This window comes from Rhea americana, unplaced genomic scaffold (genome assembly GCF_003343005.1).
Source record: "Rhea americana isolate MKP2758 unplaced genomic scaffold, rheAme1 scaffold_259, whole genome shotgun sequence".
Lineage (NCBI taxonomy): Eukaryota > Metazoa > Chordata > Aves > Rheiformes > Rheidae > Rhea > Rhea americana.
In genome coordinates this window covers 649,482-673,791 of record NW_028186378.1, presented here as the reverse complement: position 1 = coordinate 673,791, position 24,310 = coordinate 649,482, and the positions used below count along the sequence as shown (strand labels likewise).

Sequence of the window (24,310 nt, the reverse complement as noted above, 5' to 3'; positions counted from 1 at the left end):
GGGGGGGTTAGTGTTGTTTGTATGATTAAGACTTGCAAAGGACATTGTAGGTTGAAGTATTTTAAGTTGCTAGAAGAAACCTACAGCTTCTTGAAGAGATGTGTTTGCATTTCATGCATCGTATCTACTCTGGCATGTGGAAGCTGATTCTGAGACCTCTGCTGAACTTGGTACACCTAATAAATTGTCAGCTGCTGCTTTTTGATGTCTCTAATGGTGTCATCTACCTTCTGAAATGTAAGGTAACAACTGATTTCCACTCCTGTGCATGCTTGGAGAGGACATGAGGAAGGAGATGGGGCAGTGGGGAACTGTTGCCCTTGAAATGGAGGATATTTGCCTTTGAGTGAGGCTTGGGCTAGTGGTGCTCTGYCTACTGAAGTTTACTTACAGGCTGCATGGACATGCATTGCCACCTCTGACAGATTAGACTCTGACTGAGGTCTGCTGTTACTGTGGGGCATTCTTCTCATTTTGCTTGTGTTACGTGACCCTTGTTAGCTTCTCAGATACTGACTTGAGTTACTTCTCTGCTAAYGCCTGTGCTGGCTGCTCATGTTAATGCAGAGAGGTGCTCTGTTTGTGCCCTTCTGGTATCTTTTGCTTTGTAAGGTAATTCAGTTGTACAAAGTCTAGGAACTGGTGTAGCTGGTCTGCAATATCTTCTCTGTACCTGTGTGTCTGATGCAGCACTGCARTGTGACACCAGAGGAATAAGGGAGGTCTTGGGTTAGAGAGTCTTGCTAGCAATGGCTGACCTCTGCTTATGCACTTGAGAGGGAGCCATGATTTCTCATCAGTGGGGCTGCTGTAAATCTGCAAGGTGCATCTTTCCCCCATGTAGCTCAGAGATGACATTTATGGTTAGCAGTTCTCTAAAATGGAGCCTTAAGTTTTCAACTGGGGTATGGTTTCATTTAAGTCTTATGGATGTTTGCTGTTCTTACACCTGTATTCTTCCCCCACCCCTAATTTTCCTACTGATGAAGTGGAAATGCAATGAATGAGCCCATTTCATGCTGGCTCTTTCCTGTGCTTTTTGTTTTGATGTAATGACCCAAGCATATAAAGTGAATGTGTTTTTTCTGGCATTATGGTACTTGCTAATATACCTGAGCTGGCTGGCTAAGGTATGGCTGACTGTGGTTGGGCATTTTTTCTTTYTCTTTGGAAAGACAGATCAGACACCCAGAATCCATCAGCATCTAATTTAAATTGTTGGCAGATATGTAGCAGACTGTATATCTCTGTGAAAGTGCTTCATTTGAATTATCCATGGACAGTTTGAATCCATGGATAATTAAATGCACTGTACATAATTAATTTGTAATTGAAATTTTATTAGCTTTGCTGCATTCAACAATTTGTTAGAGTTGCCAGCAGATGGCTCCTTAACCCTTCTAATACTGCACCAAGTTAACAGCTGCCTTCACTAAAAATTGTTGCCTCTGGTCACTTAGACCTCACTTGCTATTTGGACAAAACCTTATCAGAAAAGCTTTCTTCTGGCTTCTATTAATGTTCATTGAAGACAAAGAGCATATGCCTGGGCTTGCTCCAGCTAGGGTTAAATGTCTCAAATTTGAGTGCTAGAGTTGAACAGTTAAGTCAGTATGTTTCAAAATACATAAACTGAATTTTTGCAGTGGACACGTGCACATTGTTACTTCAAGCTTGAAGGTTAAGATGAAATTTTCTTAAAAGAACCGGAGCTAAGATAATCTTGAAGCTCAATTTGTCACTGAAAACTGTGCAATTCTCTGTAGCTCATATTCACTGAGATGCTCTAAGGCAGCTAAAGCAGCAATGAGCTGAAACTGGTGACTGGACCTTAACAGTGTGAGCCTCACCAGGCAAATGTTACACTGCTACAGTGATAATGCTTGGCTTTCTACAGAGAAAATAACTATAATATTTTCCAACAGAATGCCTTTCATCTGATATTAGAGTAACACGATGTAAAGCTGTCATTTGAAGAATACCCTATGTTTGAGCAATGGTCGTTCTCATCGTTTCACTGGCCTAGGCTTCTGGCAGGCTGTTCCTTCCAGCAGTCTGTATTATACCACGGAGAAAAAAAGGATTGTTCTGGCATGACTAGAAGAAAGACTGTTTGTACWGCCCCCAAATCTCAGCTGTAATGGAAAAGTCTTTTGTGGCACTGAAATGCTAAATACGTTGAGGTTTCTGTCAAAGTGAGGGTGAACTGTACCTGRTTCTTCAGGCTGCCAGAAAAAAATAACTGGTCTGAAGGGACAATACATCAGTAGTTATAAATAGCCTAATTTTAGGGAGAAAAATATTGATGATAGACTTCAAAATTATAATGCYCTTAAATGCCAGGATTATATCATTTAGGATTAAATATACTCAATCATATTACTCTCTAGCATGAGGCCTTTATTGTCACCTGACGTTTAAGAAACAGCATAAACAGCCTCATAACATGCTCCTCTAAGAGCAGTGATGTTTGAAACGCTTCTCCTGTAGCTTGCTGCAYGCTAAGGCTCCTAGCTCGGTAAACAGGGCTGCACTGCACACGCTGAGCTGTCCATACATACACAGAGCTTCTGTGCTGGTGTTTCCACTTTGCCACCTCTTTCCCAACCTTTTAGCCTGGTCAGTGTTGTACTAATAACCTTTTCCCATGTGTGGCTTTTTGTACAATGTGCTTTCTGTGTGCTGCTGCGGCCCTGRTAAAGAACTGCAGAGGCATTATTTCACTCTGGTAGTGATTAACCTGATGGCTGCCTTATGGTACTAATGGAAGGCCCCTGCTTGTCACTTTTATTGCTTTGAAGTTGTGCCTTATGAACTACTTGCGTTTTTATACCTCTGTTTGAGTTGTGCCTTCTCCCCTTGATCCTTTCTGGTCTGTCTTTTGCTCCTTTTGCTTCCTCCGCTTCCCCTTTTCACGGCTTTTGTATAAGCTGTGTGGGGCTGCAGCAGAATTTGTGCCTTGATGGGGATAAGGGAGGGCCCAGCCCTCAGCTGGCACAGGCTGGCAGAGAGCACCATTGAGTTCAGGCTGGCCCAAGAGATGGAAAATGTGGTTTAACTGAAATATTCCAGCATGTTCTGGTTCATACTTGAAGGATGAGATTTGTTTTGGGGACTGATGGAAAGCACTTCTGCATTAGAGACAGATCCTCCCTTTCCACTCTGTTTCAGAGTGGAGCTGGCTGGCTGCCTTTGCTGTGTCTTTTATTGAAAGAAGCTATGAACTTCTCCATGATTTTCCTATTGAATATTAATCTTCCTTACATTTCCTTTGAATAGGCAGATTGAAATGTTGGTGTTTTCCTGTTCTGGTAAGAAAAGTCATTTCCTCCGTATGACATTTAAAGTGCCTGCTTTGAGTAACACACAAGGCTCTTTGGATCAAGGCTGGTATGTCTTGCAAATCTCCTCCCAGAAATAAGGGAGGAGAGAGAAATCTGTTCTCTTGCATCTGAAACAAATTAAGGTTTCTTTTTTTCTTTTCTTTCCCCCAAATGCTATTCACTTGTTTGTGAGGGTGTCTCCCATGAAACAACTGCCAGCAGMCAACACTCAGTTATGGACAGAAAGTTTCCTAGCAGTCATTTTATGCTCTTCAGTGTTTTATTTAATGCAGAAACTCTCTTTGCAGATGTGATCAGAAGCTCTAGATTACTCCACCTTCATCACAGAAAACCGTTAATTCATATTTAGTAAATCATGGGGTTTAACAACGGTGATGTGGATCATATAACAACATAAGAAATYACTGCTGTGTCTCTTGTCATTCGCTTCCAACTATAAGTTGAAGATCTGTATTCTGCTTGACTAATTCAACGAAGGTACTTATTGAAGAGTAGAAAGAGCTTGCACGACAATAGTCACRCTTGCTGTTTGCAAAAACACATGAAGAAATCTATCTGGTTATGGAGACCTGATGAATCTTTCAGTAATCCCTTGTGTGCAAGGCATTTAACAGAGGGAATAMTACAATGTGTCTTATGGTAGATTCAGAGGGCTTGGAAGGGAGAGCATGTGACTGTGCTGTTSGCTCTGTTACTAGAGGAGCAGTGTCTGGGGTGGTGCTGCTGTGCCAGTTAGAACAGTCACCTGCTGATAAGAAAGTCTGTGGACAGTCCTTATCTCATGTGGCTGACCAAGAGTAATGTCCATACTGGTTACCCATGTAAGTTCTCCAAAATATCATTGTTGCTTTTGTAAAAGCTACAACTGAGAAGCAAGCTTGGATTGCTGTCTCATCACTTCCGAGTAGGTATTTGAGTCCCCCTACTACCGCTTTTTTTTTTTTTTTTTTAACTTGACTGATATGGAAAAATGTAAGGGTTCTATACAGATATATATAAAAAATCTTAATATCCTCAGGTATGACCTTTAGGAGTTAAAAATAAAAATAAAAAGGCTGGCCTTCTCTCTGTATTTGAAGGCCTYCTGCTTTAGCAGAGACTTAGCTGATGGAATGGATGGGATACATGTGCCTGTGGCCACATACCATACTCTGTTACAAATGAGGGTAGAGAAACTGAAAAAAGGCTGAAACAAGCAGGGTGGAGGGAAGAGGCGGTATTTTAGCTCAGTCTGATGGCACCAGCTTGTGACAGGGTGCTAGATGCAAGGTTAGTGTTACAGTATCAAAAGAACATGGTTGCAGGATCATAGCCTTTCCTTAAGCACTGTTCTGATCAGCAAACATGGTCCTTCAATTGCTTTACTTCTAATTGCGAAACCTGCCTATTCTTGGGGTGGAGACACCTGTCAACCTACTACAATACTGCGTTTTAATAAAATGCACCTAATAACCACTGAGAAAAGCCAATTGAATTCAGCTTTCTTCTAGGCTTCTGGCACTGTAAAAGTATCGTTTGGCTTTTTCTAGTATATGCGCTGCTTTTCTCTTTAAGAGTATTTCTTCTGGAAATGTTTACAAGCTTCCTTCCTTAGCAGAAATACTGAGGACTTAGAATGTGGAAGAAATCTTGCCAAGGTCTTTTTTCTGATGAGGATTTGGGATATATTGTTCACAGTTCATGTGCCTTGCCTTGTTTCCAGACTTTTCTTTTTCCTTTTGTTAAGAGAACCCTAAGCTAGGATTCCCTCTTCTGAGGACTTTGATAGGTAATCTGAGACCAGTATAGTGAAGAGCTCTTTTAGAGCAACAGTCCCGGAGAGGAAATTTCTGACCACCCTGAGTCTAGTATTTGATTAAATCCTGCATGACGAGCATTCCTTACTGATGTGTATATGCACACAGAACAGAATTTTCTGTGATGCTTTTCACAGTCAAGGTAACACAAAGCTTGCCCAAATGTTCATGTGAAAAATGTTGTCACTACAAGTGATTCCCAAGGGGCACTAAATTCTCTACAGTGGCACACAGGCTGGCTGCCAGCGAGTGGTTTTACAGATATCTGGAAGCAGGAAGGGAATCTCAAATTTGGGTTGACGCTCCTTCTGACCTTGGGCAGCTTTGCCCTTGTATCATGACTGCTGTACCTGCAGAAACTAGAGGTGGTTATGAAGGAAGCACAATGCAATTCCCAGTTTCTTGTCTAGACAAGATGTGACAAGCTCTGAACCAGCTTTGCAGAGAAGCACAGTACCTTGAATACCATGTGGAGCATCATTTGCAGGCCGTTCTTGCCTGGGTATTTTCCAGCAATGTTGGAAGCAGATAAGTTGAAGAGGTTGGCTCCTGTTTCTGTGCAAATGGCATGGACAAGCATTTTCTTTCCAACCCCAGTGGGTCCGGCTAGTAACATGGCTTTCACCAAAGGAGCTTTCTTGTGGACTGCTTGGGAACCTGTAAAAAGTCATATGGCACTATTATGGCTGACTTAAAGGAAAGCAATAAAGGTAATGGCATCATTCTTCCTCTTTCTCCCTCAAGATAAATATTTCCTAATGAGAACTCATTGCTTCATTAACATGGCACAAGTGCTCTGGAATTCACTCTTGCATAACTAAAGCTGTGGCCGTGGAATACTTGAGCTAACACCCATGTCTGCAGCAAAACCCGATCATCCTAAATTTTCTGAAGCGTGCCTTGGGATGGGCAAACTTTAGCTCTAAATCTGGTTGGGTTAAAAGAATACGACTTCATTGGTAAACCTTTGAGGATGGATTCAAGGTAAGAGTGCTGAAATTAAACTGATACATGTGGCTGTGCAGGGCCAAGCCTGGTATTGACATGGARACAAGTGCTTCAGTTGCACAGTAATTACCTAACTCCCTGTCAGCTGCCACACAGATCTATAGGTGGAGGTGTAACTGTGGTTTTTAAGATCTGTGCTCTTTGTCAGAGCAGGTCCTTGCTTTCTACAACTCGAAAAGGGTATGAGATTCATGTTGGTTATTGGACTAGCAGTATTCCTTCCTACTGCTGTCCAAAATGACTTTCCAGCTTCCTCCTTTTCAGAGAAACAAACTAATGGGAATATCGATTAGAGCAGCATTTGTCAGCAACTTTGAAACCGTATCGTGAGATTTCYTTTTTTTTTCTTTTCTTTTTTTCCCCTCTTGCTGGTTGCACCTTGCTTTCTTGGGTGGTTCCYCCTCTTAAGTATGTTCTTGCTGTTCAGTGGGCACCGGAGAGAGACCACTTGTCATTTAGACTAACTTTACTCCAAAATCCTTCAGAGCCAATACATCTGCCCCAGGCTTGAGCATGCCTGTTGAGTGCAGCATTAGCTCCTCTGCTGAGGAGCAAATGATGCATGGCAGCTGCATGCTGTAGTGCAGGTATCTGTGCTGGAGAAGGCAGGGGATCCTTTTCTGTCCCCTCTGTCTCACTTGATTGAGCAAATGCAAATGCCAGAGCTGCTAAGCTTTGCTTGCTCTGTCAGCRGTGATGACTGCTCAACATTTCTAAATTTGTCTCCGGCTGTGCCAGGTAAATTCATTTAGGGCTGTAAGAAGTCTGCTTGCTCTGCCTTGGAAAAGCTCATAGAAAAGCCTGAGTTGTGGAAATAGAGCTACAGAGAGATTTAGGTGGTAGAGGGTGATAAATCTGTCCTCCCTGTGGCTTCATCGCTGACTGAACTGGGTATTTTATAGCAGGGTTACAGTAAAGCCTTGGCGAAGGCAAACCTCAGATGCGGAAGCAGTAGCAAATGTCAAATGCCTGATCCATACCCACTGATGGACTGTGCTGGTGCCTAAAAAGATTTGTTGTGGTGTTTCGAAGTCAAATTTGAAGAGCTGTGTGTGTATCTGCTTCTGGTGGCTCAGACCGGTGTCTATCAAATTACAGGAATAGTGGGGGAAACAAGCCCCAAAGGTGATGACTGAAGGAGCCTATTGCCTATGCTGGAAGAGCTCTCTGGCTATAGGAAGGGTAGCAGAAACGCTCTTCATGCCTCCAGAATAAAAGAAAAGTGTAGGGGGCTGGGGCAGGGGATAGAGGAGGACAGCTAGGTAACAAGGATATTTAAACACAAATCCAATCAAGCTGCCTATCTGTGTCCTAATGGTTTAGCRTTCCAAATAAATGGCAGGGACCGGAGTGCGAAGATGAATGCCATTATTTCAGCACGGTGCAGGATGTAGTGAAGTTGTCAGCCACCCAGGCTTTATTAATATTTGGTCATCTCATACCAATCTATTACTATTAYACATAGATTTATTATGAGGGGAGCAGCAGACTCCTCTGTGGTTAAAGATGAAGTATACCTTCTACTATTATTTCTCCTTTCAGCTGCTTATAATTTTCTCAATGCCTTTTTAAGCTGGAGCTTTCCCTGCCATCAGGTGAATATTTTGAGGAAAACCTTTCACTTCTACACATATACAATTATATAATGATTAACTAGTTCTGAGACCAATTAAATAAAATGTCATCCATAACATATCACCCAAAAGGTGAAACCATTTCTGTGACTATTTTGGCTCAGGCTTTTTTTTTTTTTTAACTCAAAGGCATTTTTCAAACTGCTTTTGCAAATACACTCTGTTTGTTTAACTAGTCCAAGGTCTCTTCTCCCTAGGCTTTTTGGCCAATTTCATAAATGGTAGAAAATTTATGGGCTCTTTCCCCCTGCCTTAGGGGTGTCTTGGGGCTTCATTTCACTAGATTAGATGGTGTTAAAACACAGCCTTGGAGGATTTATCTGATATATAGAAATACCACACAGCAGTCAGGGAGGACAGGGATAACTGCTGGACTCTCTCAGCTGAGACTGGTTAAACTTGTAGCAAGGCCCTCAGGGCTTGCCCAAGACCAGATGAGAAGAGTTTGAAGGTGAAGAAAGCCCACCTCTGCTCACTGCAGGGTGCTGCTGTCACCGGGTGGTGAGCCTGACWCTTCAGATGGAGCTGTAGGGCAGAAGGAGCCCTTGGAGCAAGGTCTCCCTCCCTGAACCCAGATGCAGTGCTGGTGACCAGACAGAGGCTTGTGCGCTACCACGCTGTCCTCTCTGGGGCACCTCAAGCCCTCCTTTTGGGGACAAGGGGAGCCTCAGAGCATGGCCTTGCAGAATAGCCCGAGCGCCTGTTTTTCTRGGAGGTGTGCGAAGGGGAGGGAAAAGCAGAAGGCTCTGTGGTGTCTTTGCTCCATTTGCCTGAAAGGGAGGCGAGGAGAAATCAGTTCTCTCTCCCTACAGAGGGGATGAGCGAATAGACAGGCTGGGGAAGGATCTGACTGGTTAAAATCTTCCCCCATATCGAGCTGTGAATGGAGAAGTACACAAGCGAAGTATCAGCGCTGAGGCCCTTGACACAGGCGCTTTTTGCAATTACCAGTTTGGCTTAATGTCATCCCCAAGTAAAATACAMGATAGGCTTTTACGTTAAAAGCAAAGAACCCAATCCAGCAAAGCCTTGTTAGATAGCAGTGAAGTCTGGCATTAAAAACTGCAAGGACACTTAGAACTATTCTCTCTCAAATGTACAAAATCTATCCAGACTGATTCCTTAAATGACTGCATTGTTTAGTACTGAGTAACATCCGCCAGCTTGTAAAAGGTAAATTKCAGCCTTAGCCCTCCCCTAAACTTGATTAATTTTGATCACTGGAGCTTGTTTTAGCTATTATTTTTCCCAAGTGATTTCCTTTATGTGCTGCCATTCACAAACTGTTAACATGCAAACGGAGATGGCACGGAAATGCAATACCTGACAATAGCATGTGCAAGCTCATTTATGCACTATTAAAATGATAYGGTCTTCACTCAGGGTGCTTAATTGAAAAACAATTATACTGCAAAATGCATTAGATGACGATTAATCAAGCCCTGTCAAAGCCAGTAAAAATGTGTGTTGCTGACAGGAAGCAAAGCCACTGTCTTCTGCCCTCTAGTAATTTTTGCTGTGYTCTTACCTAGCGGCAATATTCCATACAGCGCTATCAGCTGTCTGACATCCGAGAGAGAGGGCATTGGCTCTATGTTTACCTGACGAAGTGTGGTCCCCAGGTAGCTGTACTCGCCTGCAGGGAGGACACGTGGGCTTAATAAATGTGACACTGCGCYGTTACAAAATGCATAATGCAAATAATGAAAAACTCCCAGAGAATATCAATATAACATGYTGTCAGCAAACCCGGTCCTGCCACGGGACAGGGATGCAAACAGGGCAATATTGTCATTGAATAGAGGGCCAAGAAATCTGAAAGGTAAACTGCAAATGAAAATGAAGCTTAAGCATACTATGGACTTTCCCCTGCAACCAGATTGTGGAAGGCATTCAGCAGGGCAGTAAGTCTCAAATAACCTCTTAAAGAAAATTCTTGGAGAAGAATCATTAGTAATACCATAAATCACACTGCTGGCAGAGGACTTCTAGATTTGGGATTTTGCAGCTCTGGAATCCCAGTGAACCATGCTCTTTCAAAAGGCTTTCAAAAAGAGGGAAAGAATGTTAACAAGCCTTTTCTCTGACTGCATCCCATTGCAACTTCTCATTGCACGCTAGATGCGTAAACGTTTCACTTAACTTGGTGGGTTTTTTTGCTTTGCAGTTCACCTTTTTTGTTTAAACGTTGTCCCCCACCGCAAACCCAAGAAAACCAAAATGCACTGACACAAACAGAAGCGAGCTAGTCTTGTTTCAGCTCCTGTTACAGAGCTGTAATCAAATTGCTTGTGCTGTCAAAGTCTGTATACAAGATGTGCTAGAAAACAAAGATCTATGAGGAAGGGCCACAGCAAGAGAAGTGCTTGTGCAGGGCAAATGCAATCAAGATAGTTTTTACCATGAGTAACGCGTAGCTGTGCCAAATATTATTGACTGAATAATAGTTTGGGTTTTTTTTGCGGAACTAAAAAGGGAGAGCACCAGAACTCTCTGGAATAGAGGTAAATTAGTGATGGGTAAAACAAAGTAGAGTTGTAATTTGGGGCAAAAGGATGGACAAGGTCTGGTGCAACTACCCCCTCCCCTTGGAAGAGTAAAATTCATTTCAGATTTTATCTTTTATTTAAGGAGAAATCAAAAGAACTGGGTAGGAATTAATCTTCAGAGATTTAATTAGAAGGCATCAAAGGGTTTAATTGCAACTGAACATAAATCACAGTGGATATTCTCTGACTAATTTAGATAAGGTCACCAAGAAAATTAGTTCAGTGATGTCGGTTTGTCACAGAGAGGGACATTTCTGCGGCTTTACTTGCTGTATAGCGCAATTCCACCCTTTGTCCTTTCCCCAGGAGCTGAGTGACCTTCCTTGGGCTTCAGTCTTGAATGAGTGGAGCAGATGAGGACTGACTTTTCTGCACGCTCAGTGTCCTTGGAATCTTAAAGGGAGGTTTTTGGCTTGGTATTAATTTGAAAAAGTTAGGCTTGGCTCTTAAACCAACTTTGAATACTTTCTGTATTTTGTTCTGGCAGCTCAAGAAGTATGTGCCCGAATTCAGCACGGGGAAGAGCTGGCTTTGACAGTCTATACTGCTTTCTTGCCACCTGCTCASCATGGATTAGCATTTGTGCTGGGATGTGGGAAAAGGGCTACTGGAATGGGGGCAGGCAACCATGTGGGTGTCGCTAGTCTCTGCACTTCTGTGCTGAGTATCTTCTGCTGCTGGGAAGAGAATATTGCTAATGGAACTTGGAGCAGCTCCAGTGTTGCTCTGTGCTGTGGTGGAGCCAGACTCCAAGCCTCAGGATCAAGGGAAGGGGGCCCAAAGCCATGTCAGCCTCTTTCCAAGTTGGACRTATTCAGGGCCTTGTCCTTTTTGAAAAAGTAATCCAAGATTGAGTGTTACAAGGCTCTGAAATGGTTACCAGCTGTTAATTATTATCCATAGGCAAACACAGGCTTTCAAAATATCTGTGGTTGGGAATGTCTGGTCAGAAGCGACCTTGAGAAGAACAGATGGTAATGGTTGGGTGAATGAAGTAATAATGAAAAGCTTCCATTACTGTACTTTACTGCTCTTTAATGGGCATAAAATGAATAGGATACTAGTTAATTTAGCCCCTACCAGAGTGAGTGAAGTCCCTACAGCCAATAAATGTTGCTTTTAAGAGTTTATAGAAACACGGCATTTAAAGATGACGTGAGAGAATCTAGCTTTTCCATAAGCTACAGCATCACTAGTTATTGATATGGTATGTAACTGAGCCAGAAATCTGCACATTCAAATGGCGCTCTTGGAAAAGAACAASTTTGGGTGGATAGCTCTGACTTTACTTCATGTCACACTCTTTGAGATGGTGTCAAAACTCTGTGCAGCCTGCAAAGTTTTTGCTCAGTGTCTGACTGCTGTGTGCACGCTGTAGCAGGAGGTAACAGCAGTGAGGGACGAGAGGACTATGAAATGCGGAAGAAGGCTGGAGGACACAATTTAYTGAGGCATATCTGGCCCTCAGTCTGAAAGTGCTGCTTGAAGTTCAGTGGCGGTGAAGTTGGACGTAAAAGATGAGACCTGTTTGCTGAATGAGCAAATACTATAGATCATTTCTTCTGTTTCCTGGGATGGAGTTTGACTCCCTGTTTCAGACTTGCAGTGCTGTGCTAGTGCCTGCCAGGGCTTCTTAAAAGGTGACCTGGTTGCACCTCTATGAGCAGCTTGTGACATCCCAAAACATTCATGGCTTCCAGACACTAGTGCTTGGAGCCGAGTACCCAGTTAGGCAAAGGGGTCCTGGTTTCAGTAGCAGAAGTGAAAGGTACTAAGCACCCCTAAGAACCAGGCTTTATTTGTATAYGTGGGTTTAGAAGCTCAGGTTGAGAGTCCTGGAAGTGCAAGTACTCTTGCTCTCATTCTTGACTGGAAATAGGGGGTTAGTGAACCTCGAACGGCTGCAGATTTGGTTATAATAAATATCACGCRAGCTGTTAAATGCGTACTTTACCAATGTAATCGGAGAGATTCACTGTCTTGGCTTTTATTAGTAATCCTTGTTCCGCTAGCTCTTTGTACAGAGAATCGATGGTCCTATGGACAAGAGACAACTCAGAAATTCTAGGAAACTGAGTAGAAAGACAGTTGTCCAACAATTAAACTAAGTTGGTTATTTATACCTCCATAGCTTTATAAATGTTTTTTGTAATTCTGAGGTTAAGGTGATTAGCTCCACCAATAAATAGTAAGTGCCTCTTTCTGCATTATGGCAAGGAATTCTTTACTACCTTGCACACCACACAGCTCCCTCTTGCAACAATTCCATTACCCATTTCCAGGTGATGCAAGATCAGTTATGACTCGTGTAATAGACTCATTCATTAATATCAATTACTGGGAAATTATTTTTAAATTATAAAATAATAGCAATCCTAACACCACTATACTTATTCACTTAGCTCTGCAATTAGTAGTAATTCATTAATTCTTCCTGGAATTTATTCTGTTTGCAGTAGACCGAGCCTCACCTCATCAGGAATATATTGGGAATGACTCAACTGGAGCAACCAGTTGTTCATCTACAGCACTGTTTAGGTGATGCTGGCCAGAGGAAGACTGGGGAAAGCATGGTGGAAGCTATGGAATAACTGGTCCAACGGAAAGGCATCTTCCTATCTCTGTTACAGGTTGGAGATAGCTCCCAATAGTTGAGGATTTACCAAGCTTAGATTTGTGTCCAGTCTCCTATTGCTGTGATGTTCTCCGCTAGCCTCTCTTTTAGAGGTCAGTTTCAATGACAGTATCTGGCAATAGGAGCTACGGATTAATATTGCTTCAAGGACTTTACAAAATGAATAAGCCTACTTGAATTCTGTGTTATACTGTTAGGGTAAATAATACTCATTTGAACCTTTCTAGATGTTTTGCTGCTTGTGCGCTTTTGAAYGTTTTCTTTGTTGGTGCAAAAGGGTCCCGTCACTTCAATATTTGAACTTTTTATGTCTCTTTCTGCCACCAACCTTAATTGGGACATTTTGGTATTGCTACAATAAAAATACTTAATAATAGCTCTCAGCTGGCTAGTAAAATCAAATATATAATTTGATCTGCAGACTTTTTCCATTTCAGCTGATAAGTTTTATGTTTATACAGTGTTAGAGCAGCACAATTAATATAGGAGTAGTGATAAGAAAATACAGAATTTAATGCACCTTCAACAACGTTGATTTTGCCCCTCTGGTTCTTGGTTCCATTGCCATTGATTTTATGTTCAGTGTATATCATAAAATGAGCAGAAGGTAGAATGAGACTAACCTAGCATTTCTGCTGGGAGCATGACTTCTACTTTTCCTGTCTTATTATTTCTACTGTGCAAGCTTAATGATACATGCGCTGAGTCTCCTCCAAGTAAGTATGATGTGATTGGTCTCCTCTGTTCACGAAAGTCCCTGTGCTACCTCCACCATGCCAAAAGAGATGAACCTGAACTCCTCTTGGCTATTTGTGAAATCCTTTCTCCTTCCCTGCTCAGCAGGGAAGAACAAAGCATGGAGCCAAAATGCCAAAGAAACTCTGATTAAAAACCAGCTACTAAAAAGTATGCGTATTCTATGTCCGCATGTTTTAATATGTTTACGTATAAGAAACAGGTATGTGTAAGAGTAATTTTAAAAGCACAGAATGTAAGTATACTTGTTAGACTTTGGCACTGTCCTGGTAGGGAGAGGTCATGCTCTGTTATAATCTGCAATACACTTAATTAAAAATATTTGCTTGGTGAGGTTTGTTTGTTTGTTTTTTGTTTTAAATCAAGTAAGAGCTCACTCACTGATCTGTGTGGCAGTAGCACCCAAATAATCTAGTCCAGTTCTTGCTGAGCATGTCTTGCACAAATGGCCTGTGGGGTAAATCCCACGTGCTTTCTCCCACAGTGATTCCGTGGGTTTGTTGCCAAGTTCTCCAGCCCCGTTCCCTTGGGAGCTCGGTCTGGTCCTGCTTTGCACTTCTGCTGGGTCAGCAGGCCTCAGCAGTGATATCTCTGYGTAGGTGTCTGTGTTGTGTGTGCAGGTGAAAAATGACTAGATTATCAGTGCACGCCTCATGAGATCACTGAAAAGTTAATGTCAGATGAAGAAATCCTCTCAAATCCTTCGAATAAAGTTGTTAAAATGAGCAAGGATACATAAGAGACTGTCAGGTTTGCCAGAAATTGTGTTGATAAATAAGATCGATTTTATACGATGTGCACATTTTACCTCAGACACAGAGGCTGATTTATAGAGTAGAGGGGCCTGTCTGCAGCCTCCCTTCTCTGACTTCAGTTCAGACAGAAAATCTGACAGTCAACAAAATTGCCGGGTGCTTCTGCACCTGCTGAGAGGGTTGGAAAGGGAGGTGAACTGGGCCAATACCTTGCCAAAATGCTGTATGTGCTTTGCTTTAGGTATGGGAATTAACCTCTCTGAAGTTAATGGAGATTGGCAGTTGTGGTGTGGTGTTGTAGAAGGAGGGCCTTAATTTGTATGTATTGGTGAAGAGAGCAAAACAGCATCTCCACTGTGTCATCAGCTTACCAGGGTGGGAGGAGGAGGTGAGCAATGAGGAAGCGGTGGCCTTCACTGGGAAGGCAAATATAGTTTTCACTGAAGTGTGTGTGCTTCAGGCTTGTGATAGTTTTTCTTTTTGTTCTTTGGAGGGGGGTTATGGATGTTTGTAGTTACTAAAGAGGTTTCACTTACTGTAGGGCTTCTGAGACTCTACAGTAAACCAAAAAATGTTGAGATTGTCCTTTTGTAATTAAAAAAATAAAGTTTTAGCAGTGTAGCAAATATAAAGAGGCTGCAATCTATCACTGTTTCATTCTCTGGGAGACCAGTCTGATCTTTACCTGTTTGGAGTCAGATCTTTGTCGATCCTGGACTTTTTCTTCTTTCCGGTCTTCCCTTTTTTCTGAGGACCATAAAAACAGGCAGGAATTAATGGTCTTAGTACAGCTATATATTTGAATATGAAGTGAGGAAGGCTGGTCAGGAAACACTTCAGTGTTTCAGTCTAGAAAGTGTTTGTTTCTCTGGTCTTTATCACTGAAGAACCCAAAGGGAAAAATCATATCCTTGAGTGACCTGAGGGAAGGAAGTCCTGCCTCACTTATAAATGCATGAGAGATGTCCCCGTTTACAGACACCTCACTGAGGCATAGAGAAGGCAAAGTATCTTCTGTCACTGGGTTAAAATATGTAAGCAGCTTCCCAGAGGTCATCCAGGGTGCTCACAGCTGGACTAGGACCTGAATCCAATCCTCTTGAGCCTCCAGCTCTCTTCCTGGCTATTAGACATCCATTCTGCCTTCTCTTTCCTAATGCCTTGGGGAAGAAGCTTGATGAGGTCAGAAAAATGAGAACTTTTGCTTGCACTATAGGAAGACTGTGTATTGCATGACTGGTTTCTTTACATATTGCGAAAACCATGGAAAACATAAGACAGACATATAAATCAGGCCAGGTCCCTCACAATTAATTACATGGTCAGGGATTATCAGCAGAGAGCATCACTAACCCGTGCATCATTATGTTTGTGTCCAATATTGGTGTCCACACTTGGGTTCTGCAAAGCTCTTGAGTATGACTGCAGTAGAACTACTTACACAGCAAGATTTAAACATGGTGGGACTTCCTCTTGGCGGGGCTTAAATTTAGGCATGTGCTTAAATGCTTAGTTGATCAAGACAGCTCATTCCTTCCAAAAATGACTMTTCCCAGGAAAGCAAACAAACGTATGTTGTTAATAAATAGTTCTGCAGAGCTCTAGAGGTTACACTGGGGCAGGGGGAAGAGTCTATCCACTCATGTGAAAAATGCTGCTTTTCCTGGATCAGCAACAATCAGAAACATGTCAATTGTAAACCTCCAAGGAGAGCTGCAGTCTGAGTAATCTATAGTTGAATCACCTGTAACTGTTTACAATGCAACAATTATCTAGAAGCAAATGTAATTTATTTAAACGCAGTGCTATATGAATAAGCTAACTGGAAAAGCTGGTATTATTAAATTTTGGATCAGACTAATGCAAACAACTCTGTTTCTACAGAACTACACCTCAGGCTTCTTTACAAGAACATGTTTGGTAGAAAAGATTCCTTAGAATGTGCAAATAGTGTTTGGCTTAAGGAAAGGGAAGAGCAAAGCATATGCAATGTGGTTTTAGCAAAGGAGGAAATGAAGAGACTCATGCTCCTCTAGATGTGTCTCTCTAACCTTTCTTCAACAAGCTAGCAATTACATATCATGGGGTTTGACTGTGAAGAAATGCTCATTTTTTTATCTATATGAAGATGCTAAACATGTTGAATTTATTGGCCAACCGGTATTGTCCTCCAGGCAGCTTCACCAATAAAGTAACTCAAGAGCAAAACAAAAATGTATTATGCAGGGGAAAAATGTGTTTTTCTCATTAGTATCAGCATTTATGGGAAATTTGGCAAACACTAAGATGCGATAAGGGGAAATACAAATTGTAGACAATGGCTTTCCTCCAAAATGTCTTACTGGGAACTGCTTTTTATTTTGCAAATGATGGTGTTTAATGAATGTGAACATGTTCATCCTTTATAATGAAAATCTCCTTGTTTCTATCTCTGAAATGTCAGTCTAGCTTCTGTGTAGCCATCCATTTACTCAGTTATTTTCTGCTTTGACATGTCACTTACTGTGCAGTGAACTGCATTAGTTATTAGTTGGCAGATGACAGAACATCTTCCATGCTCAGTGTGGTATTTTGTCTTAATGTGTGGTCCCATCAAAATGTTTTGGGTAGCTCAGACATTGCTACGAGCAAATGCAGGACAGACTCGAAGCCAGATTCCAGAGCAGAGCATCTCTGGYGTCACAAGGGAGAGGGCAGGCGAAATGTCTTGTGGAGGGGCAGCTGCCCTATGTTGAGTGGCAGGATCTGCCTCACYCTTTGCTTGCGGTCATACAAGTTCTGCTGCAACTGGCTGCCAGCGGCTATTGCAGGCAATTCTGTGGGAAAGTAATGAGAAGAAAATGCTTCCTATGTCTTTACTGTCTTGCTGAGGGAAATGGCAGTGTGTGAGCAGCAGTCTAGAAAGTGTTCGAGTGGATTCCTTGGATCGTGTTCGGGTGGCAGGCTGAGCAAGTGCACGTTTATATGGGGCAGGGAAATGTAGTTCCCACAGAGCTGGCTGGTGTGATGTGTGTTCATCCCCCGTCTGTGCTGCACTAGGTGTGTGCATCTGCCCAGAAGTCCCTTCTGGCAAAGCTAAGGTTGTTGACACAGAGAGCAGCTTCTGGTACTTGTACTGAAAAGGTCCTTACACCAAGGTGTTCCCACTGACTATTAAGTCCTTGCTGAATATGGGGATCTAATTTGTGATCCCTCTTGGATTTAGCTGCAGCATCTAAAGAGGTTATAGCCCCCACAGCTGGCTGAGAGCTCTGAGTGGTAATCTTTTCAGCAGCTGCAGATAAATCCAATAGGGATTATGAATTGCTGTCCTCAAGCCCAGCCTTTCTTCACTTCTGATACAGCCAAAACCTTACACCAAGCTCTTATTTCATATCTTGACTACTCCGGTCTCCCATTTTCTGGCCGTAAGTGCTRCGGCTTTGCTCTTACCAAGTCTCTAGAATGATGTCCAAACTGTTGTCATGAGTCATTGCTATAGCTTAACCCTTCTGGGTCGCTTTGCTTCTGCCTGGCTGCATCAAATAGGGATATTTTAGGGCTTGCTAGCCTTTCCACAAGACTTACTTTCAAAGCAACTGACACACACAGGTTCCTGCGACCCCTCTGGTTTTTTCTGAAGACTGGCCTTGCCTTTTTTTGTATGTGTGCGGGTGTTCCCTTATGGACCTTTTACCTGGAGCTGGATCAGAAGCAAGCCCTTAGGGCATCAGAGCAGGAAAAGCAACACAATAGGCTAGCTAAATCACCCTGATAAACTCTTGAATGCAACTTCCAGGTCAGTAACTGCACAGAGCCGATCTGTCAGCAATTATGTTGGACACAAAGCTGACTTAAAGAAGTCAGGCCTGTGGTGGTGAATTTGACCAGAGGTTCCCAAGAGAAATGCTTGCAGCCGCAAAGCTTGCTGAGCACCGAGACTGGGGTACCTGGCACCCATCCGAAGTGACTACCTGTACAGCAGCTGGGTTGTGCTAAGCCATTCAGATCAGTCTTTGCCTGTCAGCTGAAAGGAATGGACTCGGAGAAGAACATTTTGCTAAGAAAAGTTTGTTGCCACAGGGATGCCACTGACTTGTAAATAAATTTATGCTGAAAATGGTAGCTTTTTCTCTTTCTTTTCAGGTGCTTTATAACAGACTCCTGTAGGCGGGGTGTGGGGAATTGGACCTTCTGACATCTCTCTGCCAGCCTTCAGACATCAGTGTTATCTCTCTCCCTGGGAATCACTTCTTCTCCAAAATTTTTTTTTCAGCCTTCCTTTACACAGGTGCTTAYAATCTCAATTTGCTGATCCAAGGCTGGCAGAGGATGAGCTGTTTTCTTTCCACCTGCCACTATGCATAGTGAAGAAAAAGCAATTTGCAGAAGAAAGCTGAACTCCCGGTGCTGCTATTGTATCCTTATCCTCTCTCTCTGGCCATGTGGCACCCTTCCTATTGAGAACCCAGCATGCTGCATATCTCCATCTGAATGAGGACACTGGTGCTCTATTGATGCTGAACCACAATGACAGCTTACAGCAGGATTGTCGGGTGGGCTGAGAGGCTTTCAGCCTCTGTAGAGGCATGTGGTCTGGGCCTCAAAGAGTGGTGACGTGGCTCATTGCATATCAGGCCTTACTGGTTTACCTATTTCCACAGCAGCCTTGTGATTTGGAGGCCTGTTTGTAATCAGAAGAGCAACGTGCCCTTCCACCCAAGCTGATTCTTTYCCAAAGGTAGTGAATGGGCTGTTTATCTTGAGGGGTAGTAAGAGTAATTCTTGACAGGGGTAAATGTAAGCTTTTAGTGTTAAGTAGTACCTGAAGACTTGGAAGTCCGATAAAGCTCAGTCTAGAAAGTGCATTGCATGGAAATAAAGCAGTGGCATAAAACATGGCTAAAGCTGTTAGACTTTGTTTAATTAAGGCTTGAACCATMTGAAACACTGACTGTGCGGGAACAATTAGCTTCCTTCTGGAGTCCAGTTCCAAAATGTCCATACTGTATTCCTCACAAAGGGAACTTCCAAAAAGGCTTTCATACTTGTATTATTTCCTGAAGGACAGGCAGATTTTGTAAATGTGTACTTGATAGAACTTATTTTAAAGCCACACTACTTATCCCAAATGTGCCCTTGAGAAGGCAGAGAATGTCAGGCACACCCCTGGGTAGAGACTGTGCCCTGGCAACAAAGAAGCCCTAGTCCTGCTATGCTGTCTTCCTGCAAAGAAAATCTTTTTTTACAATAGAGATGGTGAAATGAGGCAACTCTCCCAAGACAGGAAAGTAAACCTTTTTTTTTTTTTTTTTCCTTTAAGAGTTCGCTTAGAGAGGTTACTCCTGTCATCCACTTCCCATTGACAGAGAGTGCAGAAAGGTTTGTGTTCTCTGAAGAACACTGAATCTTCCTGAGAATACTGTTTTATTTGCAGGATATCCCTTTTGGGGAAAAAATGCTTTACATTTGGCTCCAGATGYGCTCATGGGTATGATGAGACTCCAAAAACATGACTGCTTCACACTGCATAGAGGGGTACTATGGAACCCAGGACATGGTAAYGCAAGCCTTGAAAAATCAGAGAATTTTTGTTGAGTAACAAATGAATAAACTGCTTCCAAAACTTTCTAATCCTTGTTATGCTTGGTATGTAGTCCAAATTTCCATAAAGCAGACCTGAAGTCTGTATGCACAGGTATRCATGCACTCTGGTTTATGGGCTGAGATATTATTTACACAAATACTAGAGAAAGGCTTTGCCAGTGCTGTCTGAAAAAGCTTAATTCAAATAGTTTTGCACTGGAAAARTGTTTCAATTTAAAAACTGGATATGCCATTCCATTACCCACCCTTAAAATTATTTTTTCTAAGTGAAAATTGTTTGGGAACTTGTGACATATTGTTTAATGAGCAATTCCCCTGTTTCTTCATCCCTTCTTTCAGGCTATTGGCACAACCTGAGGAAACAAGTTAAATAAACAGCCCTCCACCTCAACATTACATTGAAGAAAAAGTTGACATACAGCTTTAAAATTCCAGTGTGACATTTTGAAGCAGAGTTTTGACCAGCTGATCTAGAATGACCAAGTTTGTCTGCAGGTGACAATTTTGGGAGGACTGCTGCAATATTTTGGCTGTATCTTAAGCCTTGGCATTTTTGAAACCGATTCAGAAATTCAGTTGCTATCTGTTTTCAAAGTCGCTCCAGTCTTGCGTTATTAAATTGCCCTTGCACCTTTGTCAGGTGAAAGAGCATTTTTAAAGATAATTTGAGTCAAAGTACTGCAAAAGCAAGTATTTGCATGCAAAAAGGATTACAGAAATGAAATACAACGTGAGATTAGGGTTGGCTATTTGCCCTGAGCATTTTAAGTGGAACTGCTGATTGAATGGTAGGGTCTGTAAGTCTTTGAGTTATTCTATACTGACATGATTTACAGCTTAAATGCTTGGGTAAGGAACTCAGAGAACCACAAAYTGTGGGATCTTTGCATATAGTAATGCTGTGAAACTGGATGTGAACATGACATGTGCTGTGTTTCAGTGGGTAACATGCGTTAAATCTATGTCTTTAATTTCACATACCTAAATTAAGTTGGCTTAATCACAGGTTTCCAAACCCTTCAGCAGCAAGCAGTGACATAGTTAACTAACATGTACCTGGCTGCATGTGTATTATTTGTTGTTATAGATGAATGATCTCCCCAAGAGTACCAAAAGTTACTAACCATCTCAGTTAACTGAATTTTTGGTGTACAAMTCTGAAGCTTGTTAAGGAGTCCTCCTTTAGAAGGCAAACAGTCAGTAACTGGGAAAACTTACTGGCACCCAGATCCATGTCTGTCTTGGATGATTTTATTAATTTGAACCAGTCACCTTCAGAGAGAGAGGGACTGTTTGGGGTTTCCTTGTTATTTGTTTGGAAGTCCCTTGAAAATCTGATCTATCTTTTAAAGTTTTAACTTCAGAATAGTTCAACTTGTCCTAAACAATGCTTACAAAAGTTAACAAGAGCTAAGAAAAAAGGCCCTGAGAAAACTTAGATGAATAGGTTTTAAATGCTTCTCACTTCAGATTCAGTAAATGTTTAGGGTAGACATTTTGCTACCAGTATCTGAGATACTAGGCTTTACTGATCCCAGTACATCTGGGCAGAGAAGAACTGAGTTTTGCTTTGTTCTTGCAACTTGCTGCTCTTACCTTTTCACTTTTCTTCCCTTTTTTCTGTTCATCGCTCTTCTCCTTGTCCACAACCAGTTTGAGATTCTTCAGTTCCTGTCGCATCAATTCGTCAACCTATCCAGACAAACACAGCTGAATCTTTTTCCAAGTCTTCTGTTCTACCACCAGGCTTCAGACAAATGTTCAGCTAAACAAGCATTAAAGAATAGAGACTGTGGAAGGAGGTAAGGTCTATGCCAGGGCCCGTTCTTACAACCACAGAGAAATAGACACAGTCAATGCATGTTATTAGTGTCCTCTTAGTATTGTAAGCACACCTGCACTCTGATCTCTTCCTCCACTTCTTCCCGCTTCTCTTCTTTGATCAGCTCTGGGTCACGCTCCTGGGGGAAATTCCATCCCTCGTCTCTGTTCTTCCAAACGACTGTTATCCGAAAGAAAGAAAAAAGGAGAGAAAAGTTACAGAAGCAATCGGTTTCTCCAACTGCTTCTGGAGGCAAAAAATAGGTAGTTGTAGGTAGCTTTTATTAAATTATTAGCTGCATGAAAGTAGCAGGCTCTAGGGACCCCTTACCAAGTTCAGAGCCCTGTTGTGGCAGGATCTGTAAATCTTGAGGTTAACATTTCTTTTTTTTTTTGCTTTAGGCTGTAAATTGGTATTGGATTTCAAGAGGATAATAATGGGATATTGAGATTGTCATTTTCTGGCTGTAAAGCTGAATGCCTAGAGTGTTGTTCACCTGCCAGTGTAGACAGCACAGAATTGGCTGAATTGTATTGTGCCCTGCGCTGGCGTTCTTTCGCTCTCCGCTTGACCGGATTGTGCTTAAATCTCTGCCATGAAGAAGTGGCAAAGATAGCTCCTGTCCTGAAGAGAGTGCTTTCCATGCATGTCTCTTGGATGGCATACAGCAAGCTTGGGGACCAAAAGAAGGTGTAACTTAAAGCTTTCCTTTTTCTCTCCTATTCAGTTATCTAATGTGAATTTAAAGAATTTAAACCTTGCAAAAGAAGTTAGTCTTTGTTATAATTCACATGAGCTTGAAATATGAGCCAGGAGCTCTGGGATATACATAAAGGACTGCAATGAACATAGAAACGGGATGTGAGGGGACAGCAAGTCTGACAGAGCAAAAAGCTGTATCCAACCCATCAGTGATATAAGGCCAGGCTGAGTTTTAACRGTATTCAGGAGGTTTTGAGCTTGATGAGGCAGTGGAGTCTTTCCCAAAAAACACATGGCCCATCTGATATAGCACCTTTATCTGTTAGAATTGAACATATAGAAGATGAATAACAAGGAGACCCAACTCCAGGAACAAAGCAAACTGGTGCAAGCTGATGATCAAAAATCCTGTTTATGATAAAATATCTGATGATCCTAGGGTTCAATTCTTTATTTTTCTGAGGCAGACTATAATTTGCACTTTAGAAAGAAAGCTAAGTGAAGTCTGGCAAGCTCTGAATTCTCTGCTATTAGCAAAAGGTACCTTTTCAATGGAAACGCCTCTCCTCTTTCTACATTTTTTGAGCTAATTTAGAAGAGGACAATTCCTACCTTTCATTTCTCTGCATTTCAAGTCCCGATAGTATCTCTATAATGACAGCTAATCTCCAGCAGTATGTGCTAATTCAATTTCTAGATGATTTAAAATGACAGCTTTCTACTTTAAGACATAGGCTCCTTTATGAATCTGTTTTGTACAGGGTATTCTTTCTGTACCCACTGCCATTTCTAAGGCTCTATAAATTCAGAAAGATTTTTCACAGTACCCATAGGAGATCATTCAAGTTTTAGTCCACTTAATATAATACTGGCTGCTATCTTCATCCTCTAGGAGTTTTTCAGAGTCCAATTAYGTGCAGAGTATTTGTGGTTTTACACATAGGGAATAGTTTTTGCAGGTGAGTAGTCTTAATTTCATAACTAAAAGTAGTAGAGATGAAGGAGGACAGTGGATTTTTGGTAATAAGGAAGTAAACTCAAAGGTATAGACATTAATTGCTTTAAATTACTCTCGGGTCATCAAATGGCATGACAGATGCCACACARTATTTCAAGAGGGAAAGCTGATTTGCCCTCGTTAGAAGGTACCTCCCCCAGGGTTACTACTTTGGAATTTCAGCCTTGGGGAAAGGGGATATTACGTGGGAATTATGTGAATTTTTAAATGCTTTCCTGGCTGGGTCAACAGGTTGCAAGTGCTATGTTTTCACAGGAGTCCTAGGTTTTAGGTATTTATTTTTCATAGAGGGATTCATAGATTTTTATTTTGTTTTTTTCACAATTGTTTGTTGTCATTTTGTAAATGGATTACTGGTTAATATCCACTGCAGACAAACCACAGATAGTCCTCAAGTGACTCAGCCCGAAGCCTTTGATATTACCTGGCAACAAGTATTCTGAGTGCTATACTAGCCACTAGGTTAGAGGTCTCTAATTTTAGAAGGCAGATCAATAACTCATAGGTGTTAGCTGCTATGTTGTTCTTTCATAGATCAACAAAATGTTTCGAAGTTATTTTTAAAGCAAGGTCAGAAGACTAAGGATGTTATGCTTTCACTGGCCAGTCGAAAGAGCCTGGTGTTTTGTTGCAGATGGGGTCATCCAGTTATGGGAACTATTTTTGTGTGTGTGCATAGAGCAGTTTAAATCACCTCTTCTAAAA

The 24,310-nt window shown here is 41.9% G+C and overlaps 1 protein-coding gene across 1 annotated transcript in view; it reads right to left on the bottom strand.

Annotated features, from left to right (window-relative positions):
• DRC11 (dynein regulatory complex subunit 11) overlaps positions 1-24,310 on the bottom strand; it is a 109,206-nt gene that overhangs the window by 13,270 nt on the left and 71,626 nt on the right. The window contains exons 10-15 of the mRNA XM_085307471.1: positions 21,959-22,065; positions 21,660-21,755; positions 15,163-15,224; positions 12,286-12,368; positions 9,311-9,418; positions 5,598-5,797 (exon numbers count right to left, since the gene is read on the bottom strand). Of these exons, the coding sequence (XP_085163597.1) occupies positions 5,598-5,797; positions 9,311-9,418; positions 12,286-12,368; positions 15,163-15,224; positions 21,660-21,755; positions 21,959-22,065 (656 nt within the window). The remainder of the gene's footprint in view (positions 1-5,597; positions 5,798-9,310; positions 9,419-12,285; positions 12,369-15,162; positions 15,225-21,659; positions 21,756-21,958; positions 22,066-24,310) is intronic.